Source organism: Gymnoscopelus microlampas (genome assembly GCF_963454915.1).
Source record: "Gymnoscopelus microlampas genome assembly, chromosome: 2".
NCBI lineage: Eukaryota > Metazoa > Chordata > Actinopteri > Myctophiformes > Myctophidae > Gymnoscopelus > Gymnoscopelus microlampas.
In genome coordinates this window covers 54,568,569-54,593,673 of record NC_139939.1, presented here as the reverse complement: position 1 = coordinate 54,593,673, position 25,105 = coordinate 54,568,569, and the positions used below count along the sequence as shown (strand labels likewise).

The 25,105-nt window shown below is 42.4% G+C and overlaps 1 protein-coding gene across 4 annotated transcripts; it reads right to left on the bottom strand.

Moving 5' to 3' along the window:
• Positions 1-1,547: 1,547 nt before the first annotated feature.
• smcr8b (Smith-Magenis syndrome chromosome region, candidate 8b) lies at positions 1,548-22,755 on the bottom strand. 4 transcript variants are annotated; one of them, XM_084043266.1, is made up of 12 exons: positions 22,398-22,755; positions 21,638-21,808; positions 20,691-21,167; positions 19,552-19,982; positions 13,868-14,009; positions 12,744-12,862; positions 11,096-11,350; positions 9,017-9,300; positions 6,236-6,696; positions 5,205-5,743; positions 4,749-4,858; positions 1,548-4,188 (listed from the first exon to the last, which is right to left on the bottom strand). In XM_084043266.1, the coding sequence occupies exons 3-12, from the start codon at positions 20,871-20,873 to the stop codon at positions 3,806-3,808; spliced, it is 2,907 nt and encodes a 968-aa protein (XP_083899392.1). In that variant the 5' UTR covers positions 20,874-21,167; positions 21,638-21,808; positions 22,398-22,755; the 3' UTR covers positions 1,548-3,805. The 4 variants fall into 4 exon arrangements, with proteins under 4 accessions (XP_083899392.1, XP_083899394.1, XP_083899395.1 ...); XM_084043268.1 differs by having other exon boundaries at positions 5,205-5,740; XM_084043269.1 differs by having other exon boundaries at positions 6,248-6,696.
• Between the last annotated feature and the right edge of the window lie 2,350 nt (positions 22,756-25,105).

Here is a 25,105-nt window from a genome sequence, read left to right as displayed (position 1 = left end):
AATGCAAAAGCAGTGTAAGTTGTGTGTACAGTATGTTGCAGGTTCCTGCTTGGTCTATGGTTCCGCCCAGCTCAGTTTTCCCAATCACTCTCAGTATAAAGAACTATTTATGGTGTCATTTTTTAGGGTGTTCCAAACTTAAAAACTAACCATGATACTGACCATGATACCGTCATGATACCGTCATGATACTGACCATGATACTGACCATGATACCGCCATGATACCGACATGATACTGACCATGATACCGTGATGATACCGTCATGATACCGACATGATACTGACCATGATACCGTCATGGTACTGACCATGATACTGACATGATACTGACATGATAATGACATGATACTGACATGATACTGACTATGATACTGACCATTATACTGACATGAATCATGTCAGCATCATGACGGTATCATGGTCAGTATCATGCCAATATCATGTCAGTATGACATGATACTGACATGGTACTGATTATGTCAGATAGGCCAAAATGTCAAAAGTTCAAATCATGAATACTTATTATCATGTAGACATATTTTCTTTTTACCTTGAGGTGCCCAGACTTCTCAGGTGCCCACTCTTCCGGTTGCCATAGTAACATTTTAAACCGGGGAACACACACACACACACACACACACACACACACACACACACACACACACACACACACACACACACACACACACACACACACACACACACACACACACACACACACACACACACACACACACACACACACACACACACACACACACACACACACACCTTCATGGTAGCCAAAGGAATCCATGGGTCAGTGACAAATTTAAAAATCATATTTCAAAGGCAGGTACCAGGTTTGTTAAATTTGTATTCCCCTAGAATAGGGATGCTAGGGTTCAAGTGGTTAACATGGCATAACGTAAAATGAAACAACTCTGTTAAACAGAAAGCAGAAAAGTTATGACGAAATAATATCAAAATCATTCAACATTTAAATGTTAAAATATTTCAAAAATAGCAGATGTACAAGCTCGAATTTAGTATGCATGCTTATTTAATAGCTACTAAGCCATTGGACATACTGTACTAAAAAGTAATTTAGCATACTAAATAGTATGTTAGGATGTGATTTTGGACGCACCATATAGAATTGCCTGAATTTAGTATGCATCTCACCTATTTAGTACAGCAGTTACTAAGCTATCGGACATACTGAATAGTAATTTGGCATACTACATAGTATGTTAGTATGGGATTTCGGACTCAGCATTGGTCTTCTTGCACAATATAGAACAAGGCTCTTTGAATGCTGGTTAGACCAGTGGTCTTCAACGTTTTCAGGCCAGGGACCCCCTAGCTGAGAGAGAGATGAAGCAGGGACCCCCTCTAAATTGTATAACATTGTGTTGCAGATTCAACTTTTTTTTGTTTACTTGGTCTGCTCTTTTTCCCCTCTACACCAAACACCTCTTAGCCAAAAATAGCCGATCTACAAGCTCACAACGCCCGCGGCGTTGTGAGCTTGTAGATCGGCTATTTTTGGCTAAAGTTCTCCTCAGATAAGGGATGTTAGGGTTGAAGTGGTTACGGTAAAAAAATAATCATATCACACAAAGATTTGGCGGCCCCCCTGTAGTAACTCTGAGGACCCCCTAGGGGTCCCGGACCCCCTGTTGAAGACCCCTGGGTTAGACCATGTTGACAATTCAGTTAGTTGACTTGACTGACAATATTCCCCAAATGAATTATTATATTCAGAGCTTCACTCACAACTTGTTTTTTTTATCCTGAAAACTTGAGAACCAATACTATAGTATAGGCTCTGTGTCAGTTGTGTCCGAGGACATGAAACAGCAGATATGACAGTACAGTACAGTACAGAATATTCCCTTTCTTGTAATCGAATCAATACATAACATTCATTTAATCTTGAACAAACCATACAGTAATTGGCTCAGTAGTAGTACATGCTAAAAGCTAACTGATTTGTCGTGGCAGCAGATGACCAAAGGCAGTGTTCAGGAACACAGCTCCTCACTTGTTCAGTAACACAACAACAACAACCGTAGCGTAGCGTAACAGCAGGGAAACTGAGCTATGAGTAGACAGTAAAAATGCGGCCAGCGCACGAGAGGGCCTAAACACCATGACCTCATACCCCTCCTCTATGTCAATTCAGTGGCCTTGTGGTTAAGAGTGTCCGCCTTCAGATTTGGAGGTCGGGGTTCGAAAGACTATACAAAATAGCACCCAATCACCCATTTCGGACGCTGTCAATGCACTGAATGGGACATTATCACAGTTTAATCAGACTATTGATTGGTCAATCGAGAGATATTGACCTACCGACGGGGCTCAGTAGGTGTTTTGTATAAAGTATAGTTTTGGACCGCGACGGAGGCGCGCCGTCTCAAGCGAACTTGAGCCACGGGAGGCACCACCGAGCGAGCTAAAGCGAGCGAGTTGCCGCGCCGAACGTTGCGAAGCCGACTCGGCGCCGCCCGAGTTATGTACCGATAGGTCAATAGTCTGATTAAACGCGATAATGTCCCATTCAGTGCATTGACAGCATCTGAAGCCGGTGACCCAATGCTAGGCACCCTCCCCGCAAGGCACTCAGCATCAAGGGTTGGACTGGGGGTAATACACCTCTGTGACATACTATAGCGTCATGTCCAGGGGGGTCCAGGGGGTGTACCTGTACCTGTACATCAAGCTGCCCTATGGGCCACATGACTCGGCAAGGGTTACTTACTCTATGTCAGTGTGGCTGCATGGAGGTAGTCCAACATTTTAAACATGTTGTATAAAATCATGTATTTGTTCATAAATTATAAAGGACATGTATTTGGGGTCATTATATTGTCAAAAGAAAAATCTTCATTTTTCAAGATTAAAAAAAAGAAAGTTTTCAAAATAATTGCCAAAATAGCCGATCTACAAGCTCACGGCGTTGTGAGCTTGTAGATCGGCGATTTTCGCTATTCGTCGTATGAGCCGCAAATCGTTAGCCTGGTAAACCCTCCCTCCGGAAATCTCATTTCCATTTGATTTCAGGAGTGAGTCTGGCCTGATCGCCCATTCTGCAATATTGGCTGTGGGCTGGAGTTGGGCGGGAGTAATACCGTTGACTGACAACCCCTTCAGCCAATGATCGTTGTTCCCCTCCAGCCAATCAGCAGACCTCCAGACTAATGTGACGCAACGGGACTTTTGAGACGGCCATGCCCAAAATAGGTTGCCTTATTTCGGATACATGCGTGGCACTGCCCGCCCCTGCTGGTTCTCTAAATTTTTATTTTTAAATAGGCTCTGTCATGATTAATTGACCACATATATGAAGTTAAACAACTAAATTCTATCCAAACGATATCTTAAAAGTAAATTCCGTGCCTCAAAAAAGAAGTTTGAGAGCGTTTTAAAACCGAAAGTAAAAAGTGTAACTGGCCACAGAAACGGATCGTTCCATTTTTGTCGGCTGCACTCGGTCCCATTCGGGCTCACTCGTACTCGCCACCTGATTGGCCAACTGTCGCTGTCAATCACAGAACGATGAGCGACGACGCCGATAGGCTCGGTTAGTTGGTAATTCCACTAGAAACCCCCACAATGGGCGATCAGGCCAGACTCACCCCTGGAATCAAATGGAAATGAGATTTCCGGAGGGAGGGTTTACCAGGCTAGCAAATCGTCTCTGTCGGGTGGAAACCTCATTATGTCCAAAACTGTTACTTTTCAGGATCCAAATAAAAAAATTGCAAAAGTTGCAGATCTACAAGTCAACAAGTCAAAAGAAAGGCTGGGGAACCACGGCTCTATGTGGCGGCGGTCGTGTTTCTGTGGAGGTGCACAGGAGCGTAGGAGAAGCTCAGGATGGGCGGACCGCTCCCCACGTGGCGCACCTTGATGAGGTCAGACAGGAAGTGCATCACTCTCAGGTCGTCGTCGCTGGTGCAGAAGCCGCCGCTGCGTTCCAGGAGTTGGCTCCTCCCCCTACTCCTCCCCCTCCCCTGTGCGACGCCGCCGTCCTCCTGCTCCTTCCCGGATTGGTGGAGAGGAGGATGGAGGTCCACGGAGGTGAAGGTGTAGAGCAGAGCCTGTTGGGCCAGCGTGGTCAGACAGCTCTCCAGGTGCAGCAGGTAGGTGCTGCCCCTGTAGATGGAGCTGTGAGGGTCAGCCAAGCGGTTTACCACAGAGCCTGCCAATGTACAGTAGAGCGGAAGGTTATTAATGTTTTTTTTTTTTACCCCCTTTTTCTCCCCTAATTAGTCGTTATGCCAATTAATTCCTCCCCACACACATTTGTGTGTAACCTGATGACATCGCACCCTATAAATAAAAAAGTGCCTTCCCCACCGGAAGGCACTTCTCCTCCCACTCCAAACATTCCCTGCTGACAGGTATACACAAAAAACGATAACTAACTTTAACTGTATTGTGTGTCTACAAAACTAACTAAACGTAACTAACTAGAATCATTGCAAAAATGTCCTTAGTTCTCTAATATTTCATACATAAGCCTAATATTTTCAAAAATCGTAAATATTTTTGATAATAGCCGATCTACTGTACAAGCTCACAACGTGTCGCACATTCACTGTTTGAGTCTCACAATTGACACTAAAACTAACTATCTAACTAACACAAATAAAAAGAACTGAACTAGCACGCCCGCTTTGAAGACTAATCAAGAGTAAACTGAAATTGAAAACAGAAAGTCAAAAGGGAAAATTTAAATAAAAAGCTGTATGTAATCACCTTGGTATGAAGGACAGCGCAGGGTCCTCTGGTCCAGGTCCAACACGGCCAGGTAGCGTCCGTACCGAGCCAGAGAGTTGAGCACGCTGCACGAAGAGGTAGAGGCTGACCTGTTCACACACAGAGCGATACATGGAGCGTGAGGCAAAGCCAGAATTAATTTCTACATTTCTATACAATGTTAATGATAAAATATCATCTCTGTCATGTGGAAACCATGAACAAAACTGTAACTTTTAAGGATTCAAATTCAAAAATAGCAAAAGTAGCAGATCTACAAGCTCAAAGCGCAGCGCAAATCGAGCTTGTAGATCTGCTACGTTTGATACTTTTGTGTGACGCTGTAGTATGATCAAGTAGGGCGTTAATTTACGAGAAGAAAAACTCACCAAAAGTCAGAATATGGAGATAAGAGGTTTCTGTCACCGACGGCGACGATAATGACGATACACGTACCTGTGTATGCCTATGAGCCGCCAGGCGAGGAGGTCGGTCATCTGCAGGGGAGCGGTCAGGTAGGGCAGCACGGCGTCCGTGCCCTCGGGGCCGGGCGCCGGCACGAACAGGGCCAGGGCGCCCACATGCTTCCGGACGGCGCCCTCGTCCCCGCCGATCACCACCAGCGGCCGGCCGCTCAGCAGGCAGAAGACGGCGTGCTGCGAGAAGGAGTTCTGCTGCAGGAAGCGCAGCGCTCTGAGGGCCGCCCTGCGCCTCCTGCCCGTCCTCTGGGCTCCTCTGTGGTGGCCCAGCTTGTGGGACGACAGGGAGGAGGGCTCCGAGGAGGAGGTGAAGCTGGCGCAGTCGGACGCCTCCTCGTCCACGCTCAGCAGCCTCAGAGGAGCAGGAGGAGGTGGTGGTGGTGGAGGAGCGAAGCGAGGAGGAGGCCACAGGCTCACCTCTGGCAGGACGGTTATTGAAAGAGGAGCCACGTTCACATGGAGGTCAGGCACCACCCTCAGGCGGCCGCCGCAATCCACCGAGTCTCCTTTACCCTGCTGTGGAGTGAGTGGGCACCGAGGTTATTATAGTTAACCAAAACTAACGGAATAACGAAAACTAAAATTGAAAAAAACTTTTTTGTTAACTGAACTAAATATAAACTATAATAAAACAAAAAAAACGATAACTAACTGTAACTGTATTGTGTGTTTCCAAAACTAACTAAAACAAACTGATATTATAGACAAAATTTAGTTTTCGTTTTTCTTGTTGATTGTCCAACAGTAACTGGATATATATTTCTTGAACGGTATCTTTTGTTGAGTTTTTTTATACTCTGACCTTTTTGAACCCAAAGTGTGAAAAAAACTAAATTTAACACTAAAACTAATAAAAACTAAACTAAAACTAAGCATTGTCACAAAAATAAAAACTAATAAAAACTAGCAAACCCGCTCGAATAAGTAATTCAAACAAACTGAATAAGACTTTTTTTTCCTAAATGAACTAAAACTAAACTAAAATGAAAAATCCAAAACTATCATAACCTTGCTGGGCACCTTTTCCACCCCGCTGTCCTCGTGGGCTTGATCTCTCTTCCCATACTCCACTCCACCGACCGGTGGTTCCTCTTCTTCTTCTTCTACTTCCCGGACTTCATTACCCATAGTCCTTTGCTGCGGCACGGACTCTTCTTCTCTCTCAGCCGGACCCTCCTTTCTCTCATTTCCCATAGTCGTTTCTTCATTCATTGACTCCTCCTCCTCCTCGTGGAGCAGCACGTCCGCGTCCAGGAATCCGCGGTCGTCGTCGTTGAGCTGGTGCTCCTCCGCCTCCTCCTCGGTGATGGCGGTGAGGTCGTCGGGGAAGATGGACTCCGTGGTGCTCAGGACCTCGATGCTGTCCTCGCTGCAGGAGCGCCTGGCGGACGCACGCACCACGCGCCTGGCGGTCCCCGACTCAGGCACATGCCTCGTCGAGGAGGTGTCGAACATCCCCGCTGATGTTTCTGGTAAAATGAAAGTGAGAAGACACGGTCAGTTTGTCCTGTTGTACGAGACATTATGGCAGTGGATCTCAAACATTTTCATATAAGGACCCCCCAAATTGATATTTATTTATTTGGCCAGCAGACCCCCATCTGAATAGATTTTGCACCAGGGACAGATATTCAGTGGTGGACAAATAACTCACTTTTTTTTTGCACAAGTAAAAGTATCAATACCACAATGTAGAAATACTCTGTTACAAGAATAAGTCCTGTATGCAAAATTTACTTGAGTAAAAGTATTGGCATCAATAATCAAAAGTAAAAGTACTCTAATTAGGTAGAATGTCCCATTTCACAAGTGTTCAAAATGTATAACAATCTTTTGAAAATAGCAGATCTACAAGCTTTGCGACGCGTTGTGAGCTTGTAAATCAGCTATATAATAATCTATATAATAGGCAAAGTATACGGGGATGAATTGTTTAATGTCAAAATCAACAAATCTAAATCTACAAAGTTACTAGTAACTCAAGTTTTCAGATAATTGCAGTGGAGTAAAAAGTATAATATTTGCCTGAGATGTAGTGGAGTAGAAGTAAAAGTACTGAAAATGTAATGTAAAGTACTCAAGTAAACTAAAAAGAAATCCTCAAATTTGAACTTAAGTACAGTACTTGAGTACATGTACTTAGTTACTTTCCACCACTGCAGATATTACTACAGGCTCATTTGATGTGTTGGTATTAACTGAGTGTCAGTCAAGTGCTATATTTCACAGAACTGGGCATGCTACAAGAGGGAGCGCCACTAATAATGTGGTTCCCTCCAAGTTCAAGACTGATAGTGGGATAAACTCATTCCTGAAAAACAAGATGGGGGCTTGCTGCTCTGTTTTTGCAGTTTGGCTCAGCACCAAGAAACGAAGGATGTGCGTTATTTTCTCTTTGAATAAAGTCATTCCTGTACACAAGGGCCGCATTCTGGAATAGTTTACCTGTAGACTCTAAGTCTATTAGTTCTATCGTTTCATTCAAATTCTCTGTAAAGAGTTGAATCAGAAGTTGTCAAAGCTGGGATTAATGACTGTTTTTGCTGTTGTTTTGTTCCTGATATACCTCTAGGTCAGTGGTTCTCAAGCTTTTTTTGGCTCAAGTCACCCCTGTAAATAACATTTTCATCCACGGCACCCCTGAATTACATTGTTACTTTACAGCACCTTACATACATCTTTCTCCCTTTAAGATACAGTATATCATGAGGAAAACTTGAGAGAATATGAAATGAACTTTATACTTGACGTTATCCACTCTGGGGGTAACATTCGCCAAATATAGCTGATCTACAAGCTCACATAGAGTCGCTTAGCGACGCGTTGTGATTAAGAAAATATTTGGTATACATTGAAAAATAACCTGCAGTATAGAGGGTCTAAGTAGTTACACTGAAATGATAATGGATACATTCCAAATATCAGCAAAGTATTCTGGGGCACCCTCGGACTTGCGTCACAGCACCCTAGGGTTCCACGGTACCCACTTTGAGAAACCCTGCTCTAGGTGTCTATAATGATAGCTTTTGAGTCAAGTTTATTTAAATGTATTTATGTGTTGTATTTAGTTCTGTTCTTGTCTCCCCTGGCATGGTAGGCACACTCACGCAGCCCCAGAGACTTACTACAATGCACACCCCTGCTCTCTCATTTGCACTTTATCACTCACAGGCATCCAATCATTCGTTCACCACTCCATTGTTTACACCGTTGGTTCTCAAAATGGGGTCTGGGGACCCCCAGGGGTCCTTGAGGGAGTTCCAGGGGGTCCCCAGCTAAATGATAGATTAGGCACCAACTGGACCCTTATGGGTCTGTAACTCTGAGAGTGTACAAATGGAACCAAATGGACCCTAACGGGTCCATTTGGTTCCATTTGTACACTCTCAGAGTTAAATTGACATAGATTTTACAATATAAATTGCGGTCCAAGTGATAGAAATGCCATTAAATGGGGGTCCGTAGCCCTAATGCATGTCAAACTGGGGGTCCTTGAAATTAAAATGGTTGAGAATCACTGCTAGAGCCGTAAAGAATCTTCTCTTATGGGGGTCCGTGGCATATATTTTCAAATGGGGGTCCGCGGGCTAATAAGTGTCAATTTGGGGGTCCTTGACATGAAAAAAATTGAGAACCACTGGTTTACACATACATCCTCAAGGACCGCAATGGAAACATTAAAGCAGTAACTGTAACGTTGCCCAACAGCATTCATAACTAAACAGAATGTGACACCATCCCTGCTGGTCATTACATGGGGACACCCAAGGGACAGGTCATATACTGTACCTCTGGCATCGGCCGCTAAGAAGACACCCTGCTGTGTGCGATACGACCTCTCTGTACCGAGCACCTCGATGCTGTCACCACTGCTCACGCTCCCCGTCATCTCCGTGGCCACCTCGGGGTCGGGGGTCACCGACACCGACCCCGACCCCTCCTCGGCGGCCTCCATCTTGATGGGGATCTCCTCCACACAGGAGTGGAAGGACTCCAGGCTCGCCCCGGAGGCCAGGGTCACCTCCAAGCACTCTCTGGCTCCTCTCGACCCCCGTGGATCCGACGACAACTCTCTGCGGGGACATCATTGTGTGTTGAAGTCATACTGTGTCACTGTGTCCAATTAGATCAAAGTTGTTTTTTGATATCGTTGCTGTCGGGTGGATGTCCAAAACTGTTACTTTTCAGGATTCAAATTCAAAAAGCAGCTAAAGTAGCAGATCCACAAGCTCAAGAGCTTGTGGATCTACTACTTTTGATGCTTTTACACAAATCGGCCTGATATAGCGCCACCATGAGGCTGATTTGAAAAATGCTGTGTTCATGATTTGAGGCATTTTGTTCAAAAAGGAGCACTCCTGCAAACTTTGGAAGCCATTCTTAGCCAATCAGGATGGACTATGAAAAATCTGGAAGACAAGTTTCGTTTAATGACTCTAGAGATATTGTGTGCCGATTTGTGTGATGTTTGGACAAAATCTGTGGGAGTACTGTCAAAAAAATGTGTTTTTGCAAAAAGCGGCCTCCTGCTGGCGCTATAACAGGCCCATGTGAAAATGGGGCAGAGGTTCTGAATTGGCATCTAGGGAGTGTGTGTGCACAGTTTCGCTGCGATCAAGCCAACTCTGCCGGAGTTTAGCTGTTCACAGATGGAGGGGGGGGGCAACGGACACACACGCACACTAGGGGTGTGCCGATATATCGTCCCACGATATATCGCGATACGTTTTCGTGACGATATGTATCGTTTTGGGAAAAAACTTTTTTTTTATTTTTACAATCATTATAATCAGGCATGCAAACAGCCCCGAGGTGAAACGGGTGACAACATGTTTTTTTTTTTTGGGGGTCAGGTGTCACACTATTGCAGGGGTCGGCAATAGGCGGCCCGCGGGCCGAAATTGGCCCCCCAGAAATAATATCTGGCCCGTGAGATAATTTTGAAAAAAAAAAAAATATTTTTTGATTTTTTTTTTGGGGGGAGGGATTTTATTTTTATACAGTATCAGACCGATATCTATTATATCCAAATACAGAAAGATACAGTATGAATGATTTACTGAAAAGTGTTATAAAAAAAGTATTAAAAATGAATGTTAAAATAATTATAAATACTTATTTCATAGAACCTGAACCCACTTTTGAAATCATGCACTCATAAACACGATGCATTTTAAAGGATTTATAACATTTTATAGCTAGATTAGAGGAAAATGAAGAAAAAAAAAATCACCAGAAAAATCGCCTGTGCTGATATTTAAACCGGAAAAAATGTTGATTTATTATTGGTCAAACAGAACCGAATTAGACCCAAATTAGACCCGAATTAGACCGAGTTAGACCCGAATTAGACGCGTGCATGTTCGCGGGGAGGCCCGGCCCGCGATGGAATGTCTGGGAGTGATATTGGCCCTAGGCTTATCTCAATTGCCTACCCCTGCACTATTGCCCTATTTGGATTCAAAACGGCTATTGTAGCTGAAAAGCTACAAGTTTGCATGTCTGAATAATGCAAAAACAGAATTATTTGTTTGCATTTGCTTTTTTTCTCCCCCATATATTTTCATAATAAAAAAAAGTGCGTATCGTATCGTATTGAAGTTGTGAGCCAAATATCGTATCGTATCGTTTGGTGAAATTAGTGTATCGGCACACCCCTAACGCACACACACACGGACGGATGGACAGGATGCAAAACATAGTCTTGGCCATGCCTTTCGGCCTGGCGGAGACAACTAAAACGAGCAAACCCCACTGAAAGAAAAACGAATCTAAACTAAAATGAAAAAAAAAAAAAGTCAAATGAAATATATATACCAGTATATATTTTTTTTAAGTAACGAAAAATAACAAAACTACGATAATAACCTTGCGTCTCGGTCCCTCTCGTCCTCCTCCTCACAGTCCTGCTCGGGGCGGGGCCACAGCTCAAACAGGAAGTTGGTGAGCGCCAGCCTGCGGGACAGCGTGCGCGTGAGGCGGGCGGTGTGCAGCGCGCTGCGGGCGCCGCGTAGCCGGCGCTCCGTGTCCATCAGCTGCTCCAGGGTCAGGGACAGGAAGTAGGCGTCGCAGAGCTCCTCCAGAGGCTTCAGGCGCCGCTCAAACCTGCGGGGAGGGGAGGAGCTGGGAGGGGGGGTGAGGGGGGGGGTTGGTGTAACAAGGTTATTATAGTTAAAGGAGCACTTCAACCATTTTCGACCTATCTTCATATAACTGGTCCTCAGTAACAGTGGTGGAAAAAGTACTCAAATGTTTTACGTAAATAAGAGTATCAATACTGCAATACTCCGTTACAAGTCCGGAATTCAAAATTTACTTGAGTACAAGTACAAAGGTTTTGGTATCAAAATGTACTTAAAGTACGAAAAGTTGAAAGTACTCATTATGCAGAATTACCCATTTCAAGTATCAAAATGTATAAAAATCCTTTGAAAATAGCAGATCTACAAGCTCACAATGCGTCGCGATGCGACGCATTGTGAGCTTGCCGATCGGCTATTTTCAAATGGCCGAAATGTATATAGGGCTGAAGTGGTTAATGTATGTTTTGTAATAATAATCCAAATCTACAAAGTAACTAGTAACTAAAGTTTTCAAATAATTGCAGTGGAGTAAAAAGGACAATATCTGCCTCTGAGATGTAGTGGAGTAGAAGTAAAAGTACGGAAAATTGGAAATACTCCAGTAAAGTAAAAAAAATACCTAAAAAATGTACTTAAGTACAGTACTTGAGTAAATGTACTTACTTTACACCACTGCATATTATGATACAAAAAACTGAAACACTAGAATAACTAATACAAAACTATACTGAAAGTTAGCATTAAAGGGCAAGACCACTTTGTTAGAGGTTTGGGTTGTGTAGTTACCTTGCCATGATGTAACTCCAAAGGTGGACAAGAAATCAAAAATAATTGCTCCATTGATTAGAAATTGATAATTCAAAATATGGTCTTCATTGACTTACATTGTAAAGTAAAACAGGTCTCAAAGTCACTCTTTTACCCCATAAACGAATGCAAACAAAGTTGATTCAGACAATATAGAACATCACCAAACCCAGTACTGTTTTTTTTTTTAATAAAAATGTCAACTTCCTGTTGATTTTACCATTTTTATTAAGAAGAAAACCCGGACTGGATCCGCGGATCCGGATTCGGATCTTCAAATAGTAAAATCAACAGGAAGTTCACATTTTTATCAAAAAAAAAAACAGTACTGGGTTTGATGATGTTCTATATTGTCTGAATCAGCTATGTTTGTGTTCGTTTACGTGCTAAAAGAGTGACTTTGAGAGCTGTTTTACCGTACAATGTAAGTCAATGAGGAGCATATTTTGAATTATCAATTTCTAATCAATGGAGCAATTATTTTTTATTTCTTGTCCACCTTTGGAGTTACATCATGGCAAGGTAACTACACAACCCACACCTCTACCAAAGTGGTCTTACCCTTTAAGGCAATTAAAACTAACCGAAATCATTAAAACTAAAAGTAAAATGTAAAATGTAATAACCTTGGGGTGGAGGGGCAGGGCGAGGGTGTCAGTGACCCGGGCGGGTCGGCCAGGCTGTCGGCCGGGTCGTAGGGCAGGAAGTCGGGCTGCTTCATCTTCCTGTTGGGGTAGGAAGTGACCTGGCGGCATGCAGGGGCGCAAACAGTTAATCAAACTAAGCGACGATTTAATAACAACAATCAATAATCGATGATTTAATAACAATAATCAATGAATAATCAATCGCAATTGTGGGCATGTCATTATATAGGCAAAAACTTTCAGAAATAGTGAAAATAGCCGATCTACAAGCTCACAACTCGTGAAAGACGTGAAAATGGCAGAAACCTCTTATCTCCATATTCTAACTTTGTGTGTTTTCTCGTAAATGAACGGCCTACTTGATCAAACTTTCTTTTTCATGTGAACCCCCAAAATGAAACATATTTGGCTGCGGACCCCCATCTCATATTGTGTGACAGTGACTCCCAGAAACAAAGATTTGAGTTCAACATGTTTGCTTTAACCCATTGAGACCTGAAGCCGGTTCTACATGTCTCCTAAATCTCAACAGTTTTCTGAAAAACGTATGTTTCTATATCAGTGGTGCTCAATCTTTTTCATGTCAAGGACCCCCAAAATTATATGTATTTGGCCGCCGACCCCATCAAAATATTTTGTTCCAGGGACCCCCAGAAGCAAAGATTTGAGTTAAAAATGTTTGCTTTAAAAATATATATATTCAAAGATTTGCACACATTTTCACGAATTTTGAGTGCCGCGCTATGAGCTTGTATATCTGCTATTTTTGAATAGCCCAAAATGTAAAATAATGCTTTTTAGCTCAAATCTAAAAATGACACAGTTTCAGGTCTTAATGGGTTAAAAAATATATATATATATATTCAAAGATTTGCGCATATTTTCACGATTTAAAAAAAAAAAGCTGATATACAAGCTCATGAGTTGTATATCTGCTATTTTTGAATAGCCAAAGTATAACACATGGTTAAAGTGGTTGAAAATGATTGTGACGATATATATTAACACATTTCGATGGGGACCTCTTGGTACCACCCTAAGGACCCCTGGGGGTCCCCGGACCCCACTTTGAGAACCAATGAAGTAAAGGACCTATACAGTACCTGGCGGAGGAGTTCTCTGTGGTCCAGGATGGAGTGCTCCACTGCAGCCAGCTCAGAGGGCTCCTCTCCCACCTCCATAAACTCCTCTGCTGCTGACGGAGCCTGGAGCTCTGCTGCTCTCTGCAGAGTCAAACGCTTGTACCTGTAAGTGGTGGAAAAAGTACTCAATTTTTTTACTTAAGTAAAAGTACCAATACTGCAATATAAAAATACTCTGTTACAAGTAAAAGTCCAGAATTAAAAATGTACTTGAGTAAAAGTACAAAAGTATTGGCATCAAAATGTACTTAAAGTACCAAAAGTAAAAGTACTAGATATTTGAAAATAGCCGATCTACAAGCTCACAACGCGTCGCGATGCGACGCGTTGTGAGCTTGTAGATCTGCTATTTTATATAGCCTATGTTTAAAATAGGTTTAAAGTGGTTAATGTATGTTTCATTATATCATAATTTATATCTGAAAAGAAACTAGTAACTAAAGTTTTCAAGTAAATGTGGTGGAGTAAAAGTACAATATTTGCCTCTGAGATGTAGTGGAGTAGAAGTGAAAGTATTGGAAATTGGAAATACTCAAGTAAAGTACAAATACCTCAAAATTGTACTTAAGTACAGTACTTGAGTAAATGTACTTAGTTACTTTCCACCACTGCCTGTAAGCAAACATTAAAGTCATATCAATCATTTTACAAGTGATATTTGTAAATTCCAAAGTATTCCCTGAATTGACATCACAGCACCCTAGGGTGCCATCACGGCACCCACTTTCAGAAACCCTGCATTAGGCCACAGACCCCGATCTACAGGGAAAAAATCCTCAGTGTTTATTTAACTGTGAGAGTGCATTCGGTTCCATTTGTACACATGAAAGGTCACACGTTCCACATTGGCTGCGCCTCAGTGTGTTTTACAGTGTGTGTGTGTGTGTGTGTGTGTGTGTGTGTGTGTGTGTGTGTGTGTGTGTGTGTGTGTGTGCGCGCTCTAACACAGGTTAGCCTACATACAGAAGGGTGACGAAATGAAAGGGAAAAAAAGCAACAGTCATAAAGTGTGTCAGTAAGGTGCAGGGTCACCACGAGCCACCAGAACAGCTTCAAATGCACAGTGACATGCAGTACCAGTAGATCACACATGGGCAACTGGCGGCCCGGGGGCCACATGCGGCCCCCACATTCACTTAATGCGGCCCGCAGGTTAATATGGGAATACTGATATATTATTGATTTCAGCTGTTACAATTCCAAACATGCAAACATGACCCGCTTTAATTACTTCAGTCTATGTTAGTAGCTTAAAAATTCTATTGTCTTTTTAATGTCCAATGTATTTGTATTTAACTTCATAAAGTTAACATGAAGTATAACTAAATGCATTTGAAATTAAACTAGAAAAAGTGCTCCTCGGAGCACAACTCTACGCTGTTGGGAATGTTGGGAATGTTCTATCTGTATAAGTGTCCTATCCGTCCTGTCTGTATAAGTGCCCTATCCCTCCTGTCTGTATAAGTGTCCTATCCGTCCTGTCTATGTAAGTGTCCTATCCGTCCTGTCTGTGTAAGTGTCCTATCTGTCCTGTCTGTGTAAGTGTCCTATCCAATTGTTACAGTATCCGCCATTTCTCAACCATTTCGTGATTGTTCCTGTCTTACCTCACTCTTACCAGACTTGTGTTGGGAATGTTGGGAATGTTCTAATTCTTATGTTCTAACTGTCCTATCCATCCTGTCTGTATAAGTGTCCGATCCGTCCTGTCTGTATAAGTGTCCTATCCGTCTGTATAAGTGTCCTATCCGTCTTGTCTGTATAAGTGTCCTATCCGTCCTGTCTATGTAAGTGTCCTATCCCTCCTGTCTGAGTAAGTGTCCTATCCCTCCTGTCTGTATAAGTGTCCTATCCGTCCTGTCTGTATACTGTAAGTGTCCTATCCGTCCTGTCTGTATACTGTAAGTGTCCTATCCGTCCTGTCTGTGTAAGTGTCATATCCCTCCTGTCTATGTAAGTGTCCTATCCGTCCTGTCTGTGTAAGTGTTCTATCCGTCCTGTCTGTGTAAGTGTCCTATCCGTCCTGTCTGTCCTATCTGCCAATTATGTATCAGCCATGCAGCCATTTCGTGATGGTTCCTGTCTTACCTCACTTTGACAGTGGCAGAGACACTGTCAAAGTGACGCCATGTATTTATACAGTATTTCACCGTATTGTCACGTGTCACGTGAGGCTTGACCAATCGGTGTGTCATATTTAGAAAGTGAAAACAATACTCTCCTACGGAGAGTAATAAAAATGTAACTTTTCAGGATTCCATTTCAAAAATAGCAAAAAAATATATCAGGATTCCAATTCAAAAATAGCAAAAATAGCAGATCTACAAGCTCAAAACAAAGTGGCCCTCTGTAGTGAGTGTGGAAATATAGTGGCCCTCCCCATCATCAAAGTTGCCCACCCCTGCTGTAGATCCTACAAGACTCCATTCTAACAGAACAGCTTCAATCAGTGATGGAAGAAGTACAATTTACTACAGCATGAAGTGATTTATTAGCACTCCATATATGGGCACAAAAGGGGGCATGCCCTTATATGGGCCTATACTGATGACATCAGGAATCTCTCCGTCTATGGGCAGAATTGTCTTACTCATCAAACTATTCAGTGACCCCTCATTCATCCCGGAGGAGACCGCTCCCATCAGGACAGAAAGGCCTCATCACAGCATAAAGCTGATCAGTGGTGGAAAACATACTCAAATGTTTACTTAAGTAAAAGTATCAATACTGCAATGTAGAAGTACTCTGTTACAAGTAATTAAACATTTACTTGAGTAAAAGTACAAATGTATTGGTTCTCAAAATGTACTTAAAGGACCAAAAGTAAAAGTACTAAAATGTTTGAAAGTAGCAGATATACAAGCTCACAACGCGTCACGATGTGACACGTTGTGAGCTTGTAGATTGGCTATTTTCAAATAGCCTATGTATAAAATAGGGCTAAAGTGGTAAATGTATGTTTTATAATGTAATAATTTATATCCGCAAAGTAACTAGTAACTAAAGTTTTCAAATAATTGTAGTGGAGTAAAAGTACAATATTTGTTAAAAGTATAGACAATTGGAAATACTCCAGTAAAGTAAAAGTACCTCAAAATTGTACTTAAGTACAGTGCTTGAGTAAATGTACTTAGTTACTTTACACCACTGCTGATCACATTTGCATAGATGCACTTTGCAGCAGTAAGCCTTTCCTCTAAGAGGACAAGTTGACCCAAACCATGGCAGGAAAATGCCCCTCAATTACGGCATAACAGAGCCACTGTACACTCGGCCATAGCTGAATGGTTAGTGAGCCCGCCTAGGGAGCCAAAGGTCCTGGTTGGGCAGGTTCGATTCCCGGCCAGGCCAGCATATGTGTCGATGAAATGAAATTTGTCCCTGAGCAAGACTCTTAACCCCTAATTGCTCACAGGTTCTCATTGAAAACAAGACCGCAAGGACTTTCATGAACGACCTGTTAAAAGGAATTATCCTTATCCTTATCACCGTAGGGTCAAGTATTAATTCAAGCCCATTCTCTTGGTGTGCACCATGCACCACACATGCACTTGCCCCCTTGTGGTAGAACAAGGTGAAGGATCACTCATGTGACCATGAGTGATTTCCCCCCAGATCTCTGTAGAGAACAGCCTATGACAAATGTGCATTTGTCTTTGTAATGAGCCTGAGGGGGGGGGGGGGGGGGGGTTGATATACTGTACACTGCAACCCTACTATAACCCATTAAGTCCCGGAACGTATTTGTGTCATTTTTAGATTTCTTTGGCTATTCAAAAATAAGTGATACACAAGCTCATAGCGCGGATGGGCTTGTGGATCTGCTATTTTTGAAAAATCATGAACATTTGTGCAAATCTTTGAATGTATTTTTTTTTAAAAGCAAACATTTGTAACTCAAATCTTTGCTTCAGGGGATCCTACTAAAACATAATGTTGATGCATATAGATTTGAGTTACAAATGTTCGCTTTAAAAAAAGATCTATTCAAAGATTTGAGAAAAAAAATCTCAATTAAAAAAGAAAATAGCAGATCTACAAGCTCGTAGCATGGCACTCGGTGCCACGCTACGAGCTTGTATATCTGCTATTATTTTAATAGCCAAAGACATCTAAAATGACACGGATGGTTTTCCCGGATTGAATGGGATAACATCCTCTTTCTACGTTGTTATTGTCGACAGACTGTTCTTGTTGACAGTCGGATCACATCCTGTATTCTCTCAGTCACCTGAGGAAGAGTTTCTCTTCCGTTTCTTTCTCCTTACTTATTGCACTAATACACAAGAATCAAGGTCACGTAAATAAATGTGCTTTCAACCAGAATTTACGCAGTCCTATTTACTTAGAGTCTCTCTGTTCCTATGGAAACACTAGCCAGGAGCAGGTTTTTTTTGTGTGACTGAAGCTCCCTCTGTCCTTGCCCCAGAATGAACCCTCTTTTATAGCCAGTTTGGCATCTTTATGAACTGCCAACTGGGTTATATATTGTCGCTGTCGGGCAGAAAGGTCGTACGTCCCCCAAAAAAATAAGACACGCGCCGCTTATCAGGATTTTTTCCGATGGAAAATGTTCCAATGGATACAATGTAGCTGGTATTTGGTCACAAGCTCTTGTTAATTCTTGTCAGAGGTTCAATATTCATAAAACCCCATAGACAGATGTAACCACTTTCACTTTAACTTTCAAATGTTTAAAATATGGAGGTTTCTGCCTCCATAAACGCCAAAACGCTGGCAGTGGCGGAAGAATTAATTAATTAATTCCTGGCCAATCAATGTGTTAAAAATGACTTATTTTCTATCCATTACACACCCCATGAAGCCTTGAATTCATGGAGATTTATATGTTTTTGTCGCATTCCTATAAGCCAATAATTTGATGACCGGCGGAAAGATGCTAACTAATGTCCGCCGGCCATCAAATTATTGGCTTAGGAATGCGACAAAAACAAAAATAATAAATCCATTAATTCAAGTCTCCATGGAGTGTGTAATCGATAGAAAATAAGTCATTTTGGGGGTGAACTATCCCTTTAAGTTACAAAAACAAAAACACAAAAAGTTAGAATAGAGGTTTCTGCCTCCACAGCAACGATATGTGATCTATGATGTATACATCCATCTTGTGCTGCTCTATGTATGTATATCTACTCTATGTGTGTGTATCTACTCTATGTGTGTATCTACAGTGACGTGCACAGACATTTTGAGGGGCAGGTGCTCAAGTAAATTATACTTTTTTTTGTTTACTTGGTCTGCTCTTTTTTCCCTCTACACCTATACCTCTTTGCCAAAAATAGCCGATCTACAAGCCCACAACGCCTCGCAGCACGAGGCGTTGTGGGCTTGTAGATCTGCTATTTTTGGCTAAAGTTCTCCTCAGAAAAGGGATGCTAGGTTTCGAGTGGTTAAGGTAAAAAGAAAAATCATATCACATAAAGATTTGGCGGACCCCCTGTAGTAACTCTGAGGACCCCCTGTTGAAGACCCCTGCTGTAAACTGAAAAAACAACAACATTTTTTCCCCTTTTTTTAAAAGGGCACTTCTGGTCAAGAGGGCAAAGGGCAGGTGCTGTAGCACCACCTAGAGTCTATCTGTGCACGTCCCTGATCTACTCTACAGTATGTGTGTGCTATCTTACTCCAGCTCTTGCAGTCTCCGCTGCAGCTCCTTGGCGAAGGCCCGCCGGTTGCCCGTCTTCAGGCTGTCGGAGGCGCGCGAGAAGCCGGCGGAGAGCTCGCCGAAGTACTGCATCAGCTTGTCCTGGTCCGAGGACACGTAGGCCATGCAGAAGGGCCGCACCATGCCGCGCGCCTCCAGGTCGTACAGGGTCAGGTGGTGCACGTAGGCGAAGGCGCCGTCGGCCGAGTCGCCCAGCACCACCCGGGAGTCCTCGCTGAAGTTGAGCCGGGGGCCCGCCGCACACGACGACGACGTGGAGTAGTGGGAGGTGGGGCCGGGGCAGGACGCCTGGTAGTCCACGGACATGAGGCGCACGGAGAAGTGGTTGAGGTCGAAGTCGCCCAGGACCCTGGGGTCGTCCGGGATGGTCAGCACCGGCTGGGGTCCCACCTGGTAGTAGTAGGGACACAAACACACACGATGACCGTTTTAGAAGTCGGGGCAGGAACCTCCTACAGTATCTCCATATTATAAGGGTTTGTATTTTTGTGTAAAATAACGCCCTACTTTATCATACTGTACATACTACAGCGTCACACAAAAGAGTCAAAAGCAGCAAGTACGCAAGCTCGACACGCAGCGCGAAACGCAGAGCGTAGCAACGCGAAGCGACGCGTTTTGAGCTTTTCGATCTGCTACTTTTACATACTTTACTTTTGGTACTTCAAGTATATTTTGATGCAAATACTTTTGTACTATTACTCAAGTAAATTTTGAATACCGGACTTGTGCTTAAGGAGTAGTTCACCCCAAAATTACTTATTTTCTATCAATTACACACCCCATGAAGCCTTGAATTCATTTTTTTTTTGTCGCATTCGTAAGCCAATAATTTGATGACTGGTGGTGGCTCCTAGGAGACGCAAAGTGTGAACTTTGTGTCTCCTACCGGAGACATTAGCATATTTCCACTAGTCATCAAATGACTGGCTTAGGAATGCGACAAAAACATCTCCATGAATTTAAGGCTTCATGGGTAATGGATAGAAAAACATTTTTTGGCTGAACTATCCCTTTAAGACAAGTTGTAACAGAGTATTTCTACAATAGGGTATTGATACTTTTATTTATAAGTAAAACAAGTAAAACTTCCATCACCTGCTCTGAGAACTCGGCCACCAGAATGAAGTCTCTGTGGAACTGAGAGGCGGTGCTCCAGGGGTCCCCCGGGGGGAACAGGGGGACGGACAGCTCCTCCGGCAGAGCGTCATCCACCACCACCACGTCGTCCCCGAACCCCTCCGTACCGGTGAACGCCAGCAGGTCCGGCGACCCGATCATCCTCCTTCAGTCAGAGCGATGATGATGATGAAGGAGGAGGGTCAATCCATGTGTTGCAGACGCAGTAGTGGCTCAAGAGCCTCTGCCTGATGAAAAAAAAGCCTAATATCTCCACCAGCAAAGGGGGGGGGGGATTCCCCTTTAGGCTAGTGGATAAGACGTTGGCTTTCCACGCAGGAGACCAGGGTTCAAATCCTGAGTGTTACACATGGAGGCCTCTTTGGTGAAGCTGTTGGAGCATCCAGAGTTTGATTTTAGGATATTAGATCAATCCTGTTGATCCAAACCAGGGGTCTTCAACGTTTTCAGGCCAAGGACCCCTTGGCTGAGAGAGAGAGAGAGAAAGCAGGGACCCCCATTATATAGTGTATACATTTTTATAGATTTCATAGGCAGCTTCATAGACTTGTTTCACAACACTATCATGTTGGATTCATGTTAATGTGTATTTCCAGACATTTAACCATGCACTTAAACAATACTTAGTAAACCTGACCTTTCTGTACTCTCACTCTTTTTTCCCCCTATACCAAACCACTTACGAAAATAGCAGATCTACAAGCTCACAACGCCTCGCAGCGCGAGGCGTTGTGTGCTTGTAGATCTGCTATTTTTGGCTAAAGTTCTCCTCAGAATAGGGATGCTTGGTTGAAGTGTAATGTAAAAATCACACAAAGATTCGGCGGACCCCCTGTAGTAACTCTGAGGACCCCCTAGGGGTTCCGGACCCCCTGTTGAAGACCTCTGATCTAAAAACCCACCACAACCGGTTTAAGCTTTTGGTTTAGATACAAAGAAGAATTGAGTGATGATGGAGTGAAACCAACTCATTTGATCATTTCCTGTGGGCTGTGAGTGACTCAGTACCATCATGTGGGGGTGGTGTTGGTGGTCCTGTGTGTGTCCTGGCAGCTTCTGTTCTGTTCACACAGCTCCTGTTTAGTGGTGGGGAAAAAAGAGTAAGTAAGTCTGTGCTCATGTAAATACTCAGGTATTCAGAAGTACAATTTACATTTAAAAAAATATAATATATCAATGCATTGCTGTATTGAAATTTAGAACATTTCCAAAACAAAGTTGAAGGAAAGAATTTTTCCACAAAAAAAATGATAATAGTGAATTAAGAGGGGCTTAAATTGGCGAATTCAAAACATATTTCTTTAAGTTTAGGTCCCAAGGGTGCATCCCTGCAAATGTAGTCAAATGTACAATATTTCTAGTTGGAAAACATATATAATACCTATATTATACCTATATTATACAAAACTCCAAAAAAGTAGGCCTATCATTACGTAGTAAGTAGGCAACTCAAGTTAAATGTACAGTTTACAGTCACTCCACTGATCTGTAGTGAGTCAGCTGTTTACATCCGCGCTATAACATAGAATAGAGAATTAAACTTGTTGCGTAGTTCAGTTCACTAATACATGGACCTTGTTATAAGATCACTTTAGTTTGTAATCCACTTCAGCAAGTTAATGATCCTACTACCCCCCAAGTAACTATAATCAATAGAATACAAACCTTGTAGCTCATTTGAACTGATCTTCCAAGAAGTGTAACAACAGCAGCCAATAAGTCGTAAACAAGCTAAGAAAACAATGCGGACTTAAAGTAATCCGAGTAGAGAAAGTCCGTCACCAGATCAGACCACACGGTCACACGGGCTTTAGTTTCCTCTTTTAGTTTCCACTCTGTCCATTATAAATATAAACCTTCAAACTGGACTAAATAACAGTCTCTTCCGATATTATGTGAGTCCGACCGGCAAGTCAGAGACCACCTCTACACCCATATTTAGACATGTGACTGACAGACAGCTGGCTGGGGGTCCGTGGTGGTCCGTCCGTCTGTTGACGACATGGTGTCTGTGGTCAAACACACACACTTGCTCCGGCTGTCTTCAAGAGGTGCTTTGGTGTATTATTACACCGACATTGGTGGACTGGAGAATTGGGTGACTCTGTGGGTCACTGTTTGGTTTCTTTCAAACAGAGTGACAGCAGTTATTTCTCAAGGACTTTTATCCTGTGAGAAACATTCTTTTCTTATTAGGTAAAGCAACGATAACTGGGACTAGTAATGTAATATGTAATGATAGTTATTATAAATAATCAAAACATGTACTTATTATAAATATTACACATACAAACAAACCATAAAAGTTATGTATACATGCTATAAGTGAAATGAATTATGGTTGTAATAATATAATTAGTATATGGCTATTTTCTCTGTGTAATTGATGCAAAGCCAACTGTTTCTATTCATTCTGTTTAGTTTGTTCTGAAGTTTAAGACTTAATTGCAGCTTCGTTAAATACTTGGTTTTCTTGAATTTTGCTCTTTTGTTTCCTTATTTCTATTGTGACAATGAGTTTAAACAGTAACAAGGATGGCATAATAAGATTTGGCTTCAGCCCATACCTTGTCAGCCAATAGTTATCTTGTAACAATTAAACTAAACTATACTTGACTCCACAGTATTAGATAGGTCACTGATCTGGGTGTAACAGTTCGCTCTACAACCAAAGTGGGCGGGTTAAGTTTATGAATGAATTCCTCAGCCGTCAGTAAACTACCGTCACGGTTATTTAGTGATAAACGCAGCGGCGTAAAGTAACTGAGTACATTTTCTCAAGTACTGTACTTGAGTACAATTGGGGTATTTTGATTATTAGTACAACACATACATTAACCACTTCAGCCCTATATATATTTAAGCCATTTGAAAATATGATCTACAAGCTCACAATGTGTCCTGATGCATTTGTGAGCTTGTAGATCTGCTATTTTCAAAAGATTTTATACATTTTCTATTTTAACATTCTGCATAATGAGTACTTTCTACTTTTGTTACTTTAAGTACATTTTGATACCAATACTTTTGTACTTTTACTAATTTTGAATTCCAGACTTTTACTTAAACAGAGTACTTCTACATTGCAGTATTGATACTTTTACTTAAGTAAAACACAAGGTATAAATGCCATTACAATTATAAACTATAGCCTAATGTGCCGTGCATTACGTAAAGACAGAAACATGCATGAACTTGTAGTATTATTATTATATTATTAACATTAATATTATCATAATGATTATTATTTTTAAATAGCAGTTGTGTAATGAAATGTCAGCCAACATTAAAGAATATGAGACAACGTGTGGGTTCCTGACACTACATGGCTGACAATGTAGGATTTTAGCCTTAATAACCCTCGATATTACAAAGCAATGAGAAAAGGGAATCAACAATCCTTTCATTTCTACTAGCACTGTAAATCCATTGCATCAGCTGATCTGTGACTATGCATTGATTTAAGTCTGGCTGCTGCCTCTCAGCATCACATGTCCTGTTGTGTGTAAAGTCTGGGCATCTTTCCAAGATTATGCTTTAGGCTATACATCCACGTACCACGGTGTCACACGTGGTGCCGAATATAGCCTCTCTATTATTAAGCTCACAGCCGATATAAAAGCAAGCTCACATACAGTGCATGACTACTTCCAGTAGAGAGCGACACTTTGGTACAACGCAGTACAGCAGTGGTTCTCAAACTTTTTCAAGTCAAGGACCCCCAAATTGACACTTATTAGCCCGCGGACCCCCATTTGAAAAGATAAGCCGGGGACTCCCCACAAGAGAAGATTTTTACAGCTCTAGCAGTGATTTTCAACCATTTTAATTTCAAGGACCCCCAGTTTGACATGCATTAGGCTACGGACCCCCATTTAATGGCATTCATACCTCTGGGACCCCAATTCATATTGTAAAATCAATGTTAATTTAACTCTGAGAGTGTACAAATGGAACCAAATGGACCCGTTAGGGTCCATTTGGTTCCATTTGTACACTCTCAGAGTTACAGACTCATAAGGGTCCATTTGGTTCTTGTCCATCATTTAGCTGGGGACCCCCTGGAACCCCCTCAAGTACCCCTGGGGGTCTGTCCTGGAACCCCCTCAAGTACCCCTGGGGGTCCCCGGACCCCACTTTGAGAACCAATGGTCTAGAGCAGTGGTTATGAAACTTTTTCCAAGTCAAGGACCCCCAAATTAATATATAAATTAAGGCCGAGGACAACCATCTGAAAAGGTTTTGTGCCTGAGGCAGGGACCCCCAGAAGAGAACATTCATGTAAATAATTACCTAATTTGAACACAAATAATTGCCAGCGATTTTTGGTTTTCCTTACCTTAGTATTTGGCAGTCTGGGCCTTTTGGGGGAA